The following is a 10,783-nucleotide window of genomic DNA, read 5'->3' as shown; positions in this document are numbered from 1 at the left end:
TGTCTGAGTTGCTTGTAATAACTGTGGGAAAGAGCAATGATGGTTTATCAAAAGTAATAAAAAATTAATTATTTATTAATTAATAATTTGATTGACAATAAATGCTAGGCCAGGTGAAAAAAGTTACACTGTAGCTACCAGTGTCAACTATGTTACACATACAATTAAGCTAGCATTAAGGAGTATATAAATATATAATGTATACTGTAATATGTGTTCTAAAAATGGATGTAGGGCTTGATATAATTTTAAATGGCAAGTTATATAAAAATTCACCATATGTACAGCTGTAATGAATGGGAGACATAGCTCCCCATCATTTTAGGGATCGGTGAAAACAGCTAGAATTAAAATCAATTCAATCTTACAGCTATTATCATGTTTTTTTCAGGAGTTGCAGAGGGCTGTTTTTTGGCAGACAAGCTCTGATAAACCCAGTTTATTTGTTTATTATTTTTTATTAGTTTATTATTGTTCAAAAGCTAGAATAATATACATGCCATTGGAAATAAAGTTAATAAAAGTTTGTTACATATTTCAAAACAAAAATGTGTTAAACTGTTATCTAATTTGTTTTACGACATTTATAGACAATGCAGGCAGTATCTGGTGTCAATAAATGATTAAGAACAATAGCAGCGCCAATACGATTAGGCCTACCCAGCATTTAGCCTTTATTGCCGTATTGTGAAAATACAGTAGGTGCATGCTTTCAAGTTTTTTTCCCTAGTAATTTGAACAATGAAAAGCTACAATACATATACTTCCCTACAAAATGTAAACATTAAATTGAGCTCACAGGTCACAGTTGCTGCCTGAGGAGACGCTCAGCTCATTGCACCATTTTTCATAAGCTCTCTGCAGGATCTCACAAGATGTGTCATTCAAAATTTCTGCAATGAAAAAAAGGATAGCAAAAAGAACACGCTTTATTTTCCATATATTACATCTGAATGAGTCTGAATAACATAAAACAGACTCAGTAGACAGTACTTCTTTCATATTTAGGCAACTAAGAGTGCTAATTACTCAACACAGTGGTAAATCTGCAATAGTCTAATAAATTCCACTTGCGTTTGAAAAACACCAAACTTGGCTCGGATCAAAATCATTTTCTCAATTGCCTCTCAATTGGCTTTTGTGAGCTTGGCAAAACCAAACAAAGGCTCACCAGAGAACACAAGTCTGAACAGCAGACAAGAGTTTTTGTGGCTATGAGAAGAACATCATTACTTGCTACTGAGCATACTTTAAGCTGTGTTAATGTTGTTTTTAAGTACAGTCTCATTCTAGTGATTCTTACCTGCTTTCCCAAGACCAACAGGTAGAGGCATTCTGACCAGGCCTCCAGAATGCTTCAGCCTGTCCTGCAGAGACCTCTGTATTAGCTCCTTGGTACATGCCTCATGCCAGACAGGCAGCTCCAAGCCCACCATGCAACTGATGATCCTTTGCTTTTCTTCTTCTGTCAATAGGCCACTTTCTTTGGACACATAGACCATGTAAGACATATCAATGTTCACTGCCTCACCATGCAGAAGGGATGGGAGAACTTTCTGTATGAAAAAAGAAAAAAGTGAGATAATGTGAGGATGTGACTATTTGTCACCAAAATGGACAGAACATAACCACATAATATCTCACTTATGAACTAACATACAATACTGTTGTACTAGTGTACAATAGCATGTATCAACAAAGGATGATTTAAATAGTGATGTAAATAGTAAGAAGTGCTTAGCTATAGCTGCCATGAGGGATCATTTACCATCTCTAATGCTGGGCTGATAAGGTGGCCAAAGTCCACAAGTCTGTTTAGATTATCTTCCCAAAGGTTTGGGGCAAGCTCCTCCAGCATGGTTGTGATGGCTATACGTGTTGATTGAGATGCAGCCTGTAAGCAGCTGAGCCCATATACACTGTTATCAGCCTGGAATTTAGTGTCCAACAGCATACGGCCATGTTTCTCAAGAAGCTCAAAGAGGCCTCTGTGTTTCATCAAGGCCATCTGCAAAGAAAAATATGTATAAAACTTACATGAGAAACGCAAACATAAAAAAATACATCATCTCTCTGGGCCAATAAATGTAACAGGTTACTACTTCCCTTTGAAACTTCCCTTTGGTGACTCCTGAACAAGTCTATGTACTTTGAATAGCAGGCGTGAAACTGTTGTGCCTAACATACCACTGCTTTTCCAGAATAGCCAGTACTGTATGCAAGATTTGTCTCTCACATTAAATATTATGGGCCTTATAACATCCAGTGCAAGCAGCACTTTGTTTTATGACTGTATTTTGCTGTCCTAAAAAATTTGCTTTGCTCATCTGTGTGGTATTTTCACCACATGCACTGATTTATATTCACACAGCTCATTGTGCTGCTGCACATTTAAGAACCAAAATAGCAGGAGCACCTGGAGACGGCCAGAAAGTCTGTGCGCCCAAGACTCACCGCTCTGCACTTGTTTGATTAAAATCAGGACCTTTATATTCATAAAAATGTTTATACTGTTATGAAGCCATCATGGTATTATCTGGTGATCTCCAGTATGTATCAGCTTTAAGGTAAATTTCCCCTTTAATGTATAATACCTTTAACATCTCTGCCAGCCCATTAGCGATGTGTCGTCGAGGAATGGTTTGTATGAAGGACAGATCAAGGAAGACAGCGGTGGGTGGAATGTAGGCACCCAGCTTGTTCTTGCAGTTTGCAAAGTTAACCCCCGTCTTTGCCCCCACGCTGGCATCGATGTACGAGAGCAGTGTGGTCGGGACCCTGATGTAAGGGGTGCGTCGTCTGTAGAGTGAGGCAGCCAGGCCCACTATGTCCAGGCACACCCCTCCACCTATGGCAATAATGGGCTCTGTGCGGCGGTCAAGGGAGAAGCTGTTGACCTCTTCTAGGATCTTCAAGGCCATTTCCATGGATTTATTCTCCTCAGTGGTGGGTAGAGCCATGATCTTGTACAGGACATTGTTGGCCTCCAAATAGTGAGTTAGCCTGGGCCCATAGATTTTGTAGACTTCTTGGTCAATGACTACAAAGCGTTTGATTGAATTGTTCGATTTTTTAAAGTCATCCACCTGCTGCGGGTCGCTGAGGTGACCCAGCAGGAGTGTGTCATTGATCGGGTCCAGCAAGTCCTGAGTCTCAGTCACCTTGTAGGTAAAGACGATGGGGCTGACCACTGTCCAAGTGGCGCCCTTTTCTGTGATGCTCTCATAGCTGCCACACAAAACACATAAAGACATATTTAATATAATGGCAATTATAGATGTTGTTTTCAAGTGTTTTTTCTGTTTTTCTAAAACTAATCAATTCTAATACAACAGTACTCAACACACTAACATACTTTGCGTAAAAGATGTACAAACAATGACAGAAACATTGTTTCTAATTTCTGAAGACAAAACAGTGCCTTATGTATTTGGGATCAAAAAGGACTTTTGGAGTGAAACAACAGAACACAGGTAGCTAAATCAACACTCAAATCAACATATTGAATATAAAAACTTATACTGCATAAAAAAAACTTGGAATAAAGAATGAATTTAATAAATCTTTTAAAAGTGCCTGTCAAACTGCAGCCAAATAGAATTGTCCATTGATTTCAGCAACCTATCCTCCATTTTGGCCAAACCTCACCAAGTCGTAAAGATAAAAAAACAACATCTGATTTCAACAGGACTCTTGTCTCTTCAGCATCAGTTTCTCAAATGGTTTCTCTGTTAGACAGAGGCCCCATCTGCAGTTTCAAGGACCACATTTAGCTAGTGGATATCTTACCACCACTAAGAGATTAAACGTCTCCAAAACGCCTTGTCCCTGTTTTGGCTAGAAGCATAATAAACAAGTTATTATCAGACCACTCTCTTCCTGAGTGAGCAAACATGGGAAAAGACTACAACATTCCTCTCCAAAACTCACAGAATAAAAAAATGATCAGATTAACAATGCTCTGTGTGGTATTTCTCAACATTAAGGTCTGTGCTAATCACCTATCTGACCAATTAACTTTGTTATTAACTGAGGTCAAGACAGGGCTTTGCCTAATTTGTAATTTCCACTGTCACATGGAGAGGATAGAAATGAGGTGGTACTGCAATCCTAATGTCCACTTTTATTTAACTTAACCTTAAAAACAATCCCAAGCAATTAAACATTAGTTCAGATATACAAAAAAACACACAACCGTCAGGTCAAAGTCAAAGCTATTTCCTCTGTTTCACGTTAAACAGATTGCTGCCTTCCCCCAAGCCTGCTATGTGTCTTTAAACGCTCTCTAAAGGTGTTTGATTTATAGCAGCATTTTTTTTTTACGTCTATTATTTCCCTGAAGCCTAGCAGTTTTCCAGCAGTTGCTCAATTAGCAAAGTATAGGCTCATGAATAACTTCAGGCAAAATTCCAATCAAAATACTGGTTCTGGAATCCACAGAAGAATCTATTCTCACACCTCTTGATAGCTTGTTTATTAATGTGATGATTAATGATCATATTGTTCAGCAACATATCCCAAAAGTCTTAGCCACGCAGGAAAAAGACGCAAATTAGCCATAATCAGCCTTATATTTGCACAAATTAAAGTGTTAAACTTTTACTATCCAGTCAGTAGATTTACTGATTTTGCTCAAATACAGTAAGGACATAAATGCCCAGAATCATGTCTGAAAGTTTGACTTTTTGGTGAACAGCGTATTCAAGATGGTGCACCTGCTCAAAGTTGGTTGGGATTGTGCTCGCTGTGTCACTCACCAAATCAATTTATTTCTCACTCTCAGCTAAAAATCTCCCAGCCAAACCTGAAAAGGCCTAAGCCAAGAAGCAAAACATGTATGTGCATGTTGACCAGAAACCATGCCAAGAATGCCAGCACGCATCAAACAATCAGTGCCACCACAAATATCTGCTGCTCTGTTTGCTTCTCGACTCATTCATGCTTGGACCTCTGGCTGGTACCCGGGATCTTAGCAAGGATTCAGAGGGATAAACGGTCATTTTAGCATCTATTGTTAAAATTTTAAATTTAGATCTGTGCGTACTACTTTGGCACCAAAGCAAACAACTCAAACTGCACCAAAATTGACTTGTGACGATATATTTTGCTCTTCTACTCCTGCTAGCAGGAGACATAACCTACAGTTTAAGCCAGGTCCACACATGCCCTTAGCCTTTTGCAAAGTCAAAACAGCATTTTGACACTACTACTAGGGTTTGGCGACAGTAGGCTAACAGGTTCTGCCCATTGTTCCAAAACCGTATATGTCTTTATAATCTGGGCTTGAAAATGTTGGACAAAAGGCAAATAATGTATCATCATTGCAACATTTTAGGTAAATACAAGATTTCTGCAAACTTGGAACTTGCTACGTGATCACTTGAAATTTGCTGAAAACTTCATGACTTTTAATAGAAAGTTAAAGGTCCAGTGTGTAACATTTAGATCTACTCCCAGAAATATAATATAATATCTATAGGTTTGTTTTCATTGGTGTATATTCACCTGAAAATTAGAATAGTTTTTTTCACCTCAGTCTTATGCTTGGACTGGGAGGGTGACACAAGGGCGTTGCAAACAGCAAATACACTGCTAGATATCTAAATCCTACATAATGTTCTTTTAATTCAGCACAAATCTATATTCATGTTGACTTTTTAAATATACTATTTTAGAAACTATAGATTATAAACTGTATTTTGTTTACAATCTTGTTACCTCACTGTTTCAATCTTATTTTCATAAAAGCCCTTCTAGGGGCCGGTGTTTTATGTTAGCATCCGCTATAAATACTTGCATCAGTTGTCTATATACTTTATCTATCTCTATCAAACAAACCATACATAAATAATTAACCACTGACAACTTTGATCAGACATTGACAGCATGTGCTGTATTGTTTGTTCAAATGTTAAATTGCTTACTGCATGTATATCTCTTGCACTTGTGGAAACTATGTCAAGTGCAGAGCCTCTTTAGGTTACAGGTCAGGGGGGGATGGTTGGCATCACACTCCATGGGACATTGACACTGAAGACTGCAGTTCTAATCTTATCTCCCACCAGCAGCCAAACTTTAACCCCCCCCAAAAAAAAAACACCCTGCAGCATTCAAAGACTGAGAGAGGACTGTAAGTGATAAAAAAGAAAAGAAACTCATGGGCAAATTACAAAAAAGACTGTCAGAAAAAATAATAATGTAAAAAGATAATTTATGAAAATCCTTCCTTCCTTAATCACTTTAAAATTGTAATGCAAAATACTAAAATCTCTATTTGATATCATAAATGTATAGATGTATCATATGAAAAACATTTAAATCTAAACACCTCAATGAGAATGTAACATCCTTTTTGCCTAGTGATTTGGAGCCTTTGCCTCAGTTTTCTGCCATTCTGTCATTTACAATTTGAATTCAGAGCTTTTGTCTCTCATTTTTTCCTATATCAATCCAAACAAAACTGTTTTGCATACAGTAAATGTGGCTGGCTTATTTTTGTTTATGGAACACAGACAAGTAAATAAGTCAGGATTCAAAATGCCTGATGTTAGATGCAACCCGATTTTGTAAATGTCAGACTATGTGATCATGTGTCAGACATCATCAATATGGAACAGCATTTTTCAAAACTTAACAAATAAAATCTACTTAGAAGAGAGAAAGAAATAGAGGGAACAAATGCATGAGAAATCTAAACAAATATATAAAATAAATGCAAGCAAGAGATCGACTGAGTAAAGAACACTGTTATACTCACATTTTTGCAGCAGAGACACAGTCAACTGTGTCCTTGTTGACCTTTCCCAGTTTGCGCTTCCAGGTACCTTTGACCTGTACTAAGCTAAACTCAGTTTTCTTTTCTTTGATGTCGTTGTCCTCCAGCTGAACCTTTCCCATTTTAGCAGTTGTGGCTGTGAGGTACAGTAGAAGTGAAAGTGGAGCTAGTTACAGTTTGGATAATGAGAAGCCTACTCATCCAGTTTAAATACAGTACAGTAGGCTATAGTATTTGGGGATGCCCCTGAGACAAGGGAGGAGCATTTTCCGCTTCACATGTCATAACATGTGTTATTCACTTACACAAGTTTTTGTGTAACTGTGAGGTAACACCTGTTCTATGGAAAAATTGCATGCATCAATGCATTGTATAGCTATATGAATGCCAATCATTCAATGAAGATAAATGTGGGTATGGTTTAGAGAATGAATTTCTATTTCAAACTACATTTACATAGAGGAAATCTGAACTAGAAATGAATCAGTATTTGCAGAATAGCATTTGCATGCTGTTGCTGTTTGGTAAAAGTATTTCTGGTTTTGTATGAATGAAGATAAATAGCATAGTTGCAACCTTGACAGACTTTACAACAGGCGAAGATGTTTTTTTAAGCCCAAGGAATCATGGAGATTTTGCAACCCACAGTGGAATTAGAACACATGCATTTGTTGATAAAATATTGTGTTAATATTTAAATACAATTAATTTGGCTTATTCACATCATTTCATTTGCTTTGTGATATAGAGTGATGAAAGTTTGCAGAGGAAATTACATTTCTAGATTACAAGATTTGTCTCTTGGAAATTTGCAGGACAAACACAAGCAGCCAAAGATGACCGGTCACAATTTAAATACAGAAAATCTCCAGACTACTCAAAACTGAATTTATGGTTTAGTTTAAACTCAGTTGCTGTCTTGTAAAAATTACCTAAATGCCATACTGTATCTGAGGGTTAACTTGAACTTCTTCACTCATGGAAGAATGTTTTAATTAAAACTACCCTGAGGGGACTTCTTGAAAAAATCCAGTTGATATATGTACATTCTGTTCAGTCAGTGTTGCTCATCAGCCTGCAAGGTGTGGATCGTTGAGACCTTAAATAAAGTGCATTTCCTTGCTTTTAAAACAGTCAAATATGTAACGTACAATATTATTTCACAGCATGTCTTGCAAATTAAACAGTGAGTGGAACATAATATCTAAATAATACTTTGCTTGCAGAACATAACACGCGAATGCCATCACCTCATGTGATTTAGAAATTCATTTTCATTTGTTCCTTTTTTTCTCCTGTCTTCTTTGTCTCAGCCGCTCTCTTCAGTGCACTTCTTCTCTGAATCTCTGAAGGATCTTTTTGTGTTACATCCTGAGAGGGCAAAACATTTAAGAAAAGAACAAAAAGTAAATACAAATTTTATGACAAGTGAAGAAGAAATACAAAAACAATCTTAACAATACTGCACTACTTATGTAAACCCAGCAAACGCAGAGGAGCACTGTTCAGTTTGTTTATGGTCAACACAGGTCATCAACGAGGTAAGTGAAAACAGTCAAACTTTTATTCGTAAAACTTTTAACTGTATGAATAATATCCTTCTTGCTAACAAATCTGAGAATTTATCTCAATAGGGCTAAAATAGGGCATTAAGTCCATATTATCCATCATTTATTGTGCTTCAAACTTACACGTTTTTTTTCATAACTCTCTCTTTAAAGGACATCTTATCTCCACTGCATTCCCATGCTTTCCCCCCAGGGATCTCCAGTACTTGTAAAAATTTGTGAATATGGGGCCCACTTGTCTCCTATGATTAACAGGTTGAGGGTGTGGTACTGGCCTGAGGGCTCCATACGAAAACATAGAATTGTAATTATACAAAACAAAAGGACTAATTTTAAGCAACTCTAACGATAAAATTACTGTTAAACATCTGCATAACCCTAACTTGTAGTTGTAGAATAAAAGTATAAATTCAGCTTAACACACACAGACAAGCCATCACACCTCTGGGCAATTTAAAAAAATCAGTTCTAACCTGCATGTGAAACACCCTCCCAGCTGCCCTTCAAACTAGGATTATTCTTGCTATTAAGCAACTAACACCCTGAAACTCTGTATTTAACAAAATCCTTTTTTTGTGTTCAGTACTTTTAATTACTGTTGATATAACAAATATTGATATAGAGGTTGAATATTCCATTTCTGCCAGTAGATCCTCCCATATGTTACACACTGGACCTTTAAATTTAACATGATATAACCTCTTATATATCAATATATGGGGAGCATAGAGACGCTACAAGACAACAGTTATTACGATCTTAGGGAGGTTGGTTAGAAATCACTTTAAATTACAAAGTTTTAAGCTAGACGCAGCTGGTGCACCAGTGCTCAGTGCAAGCATGCAGCATGGCCTTCAATCAACTGTTACATAAAAATACAGATAAAAAGAGAAGCCACACATTAAAACCACTCCCTTTGACCCAGTATGGTGAGACTGGTAAGGAGAACAAGGCCACCAAATGTTTAATGCCATTGTCTATTTCTTATCATACCCAGTCTCTCCCCACCCACCACAAAATGTTCTAAAACATTCTATGTCTCCTGGTCAAACCTTAACTAATAATGTTTTTTTAAACTGATTAAATGTGTGTTATGTGAAAGGAGTTGGCTGCTGGGTTTTCCATCCTGCTGTTTTAAGCCAAAAAGCTCTGACTAACCGACTAAAAGCTACCTGCCCAGCATCAAACAGCAGAAAGGCAAAGTTAGCAACTCGCTGGTGAACATTAAGCAACGTAAGAGCCATATTTTTCACAGCAGTTCGTTCAAATTTGTCATACAGAAACATGACTTCACAAGTATACTGGATATGCAATTAAGCGACTGTTTGCTAACGTGTGACAAAATGTAGTTTACAGCTTGTCCTTCAGCTTTATAGTGACCAATAAATCAGTCAATCAATAGGTTATATTCTACTGATTGAACAGTTAGCCGCTCTTGAGGCCAATATTCAGATATCAAGCCCATGTCATGTGTACCAAAAGTCCGATCAAGTTCATCACTTATATTCATCACATTTAGTTTCAGTACGCTTTTTTAGTTAGTTAGTTGTAACACTGCAAAGGTAAGCAAATACGGTTTTGCTTGGTATTCATTTTATGTTTAAGCAGTAATTATTTTTTTAGGTTAAAATGAGTTAATTTGAGCCACAGTGTAATAATATTCAGTGAATTCAGTGCAGTGCAAACATGGGCCGTGAAGCCCACACCATATTGTAGAAATTTCTACACGTGTGTGTATGCCATTGTTATCTATATAACTAAATCTATATTGGCTTTCTTTAAGATGATCAATTTATTATTTGTTACAGTCCATGCCTCATAAACCTCATACTTTTTTCTCTGTGTGTGTACTTAAAATTCAACCAATTGTCATGAAGGAATGGTTTAACATTTTTTTCTTATTCACAGGATGATTCTGTGGAAAGGAGAGAAGCTGCTCTCCGTGGCTTAATGGTGTATCTCCAGAGAAAAGGAAGAGGATCTCTTCAAAAAGCAGTTGAAAGGTAAATGAGACATTTAAAGGTCCAGTTTGTAACATTTAGAAGGAATAGAAGAGGTAGAATACGATGTCCACTGTAGTTTTTCCTATAATCCTTGGATGACTGAGCTGTATTCAGTTAGTAGCAATCTGCAGTTTTGACGCTACATGCCCCTAAATCCTACACACTGGTCAGACACACTATACTTTGTGTTACTCTCGTTTTAAATATGATAACTAAAGACAGTGACATTGATTCTGACCTATTTATGCCAAGATGTTAGTGTTGACATTACCAATGAAGTGATGAAGATTGTTGCAACCAGAGGTGCCACAGCATCGGAGCCAGCCAGCGCAATGATAGTGACTGAGCAGAACAGAAGTCCTGGAAGACTTGGATGTACCCAGAGCCTGTGCAATGCTAATGGGCCTGACATAAGCTACCCAAAAGAACTGAAAAAC

At 37.2% G+C, this 10,783-nt stretch overlaps 1 protein-coding gene across 1 annotated transcript; it reads right to left on the bottom strand.

Moving 5' to 3' along the window:
- Positions 1 to 645: 645 nt before the first annotated feature.
- Positions 646 to 6,975, bottom strand: eevs (2-epi-5-epi-valiolone synthase). The gene is made up of 5 exons (XM_051414140.1): positions 6,758 to 6,975; positions 2,595 to 3,228; positions 1,769 to 2,008; positions 1,304 to 1,556; positions 646 to 893 (listed from the first exon to the last, which is right to left on the bottom strand). Exons 1-5 carry the CDS (start codon positions 6,895 to 6,897, stop codon positions 796 to 798), a joined length of 1,365 nt encoding a protein of 454 aa, XP_051270100.1. The 5' UTR covers positions 6,898 to 6,975; the 3' UTR covers positions 646 to 795.
- Between the last annotated feature and the right edge of the window lie 3,808 nt (positions 6,976 to 10,783).

Source organism: Dicentrarchus labrax, unplaced genomic scaffold (assembly GCF_905237075.1).
Source record: "Dicentrarchus labrax unplaced genomic scaffold, dlabrax2021, whole genome shotgun sequence".
Lineage (NCBI taxonomy): Eukaryota > Metazoa > Chordata > Actinopteri > Moronidae > Dicentrarchus > Dicentrarchus labrax.
Note: the sequence above shows the minus strand (reverse complement) of the source record. Positions and strands in the feature narration are given on the sequence as shown.

Excerpts from the sequence above, each read along its gene's own strand:
- eevs (XM_051414140.1), bottom strand. The coding sequence starts at position 6,897 with ATGGGAAAGGTTCAGCTGGAGGACAACGACATCAAAGAAAAGAAAACT. Across the intron at positions 3,229-6,757 it reads TGTGTCTCTGCTGCAAAAAT|CTATGAGAGCATCACAGAAA; the intron begins GTGAGTATAACA and ends TTTGTGTGGCAG. Across the intron at positions 894-1,303 it reads TGTTGGTCTTGGGAAAGCAG|AAATTTTGAATGACACATCT; the intron begins GTAAGAATCACT and ends TTTTCATTGCAG.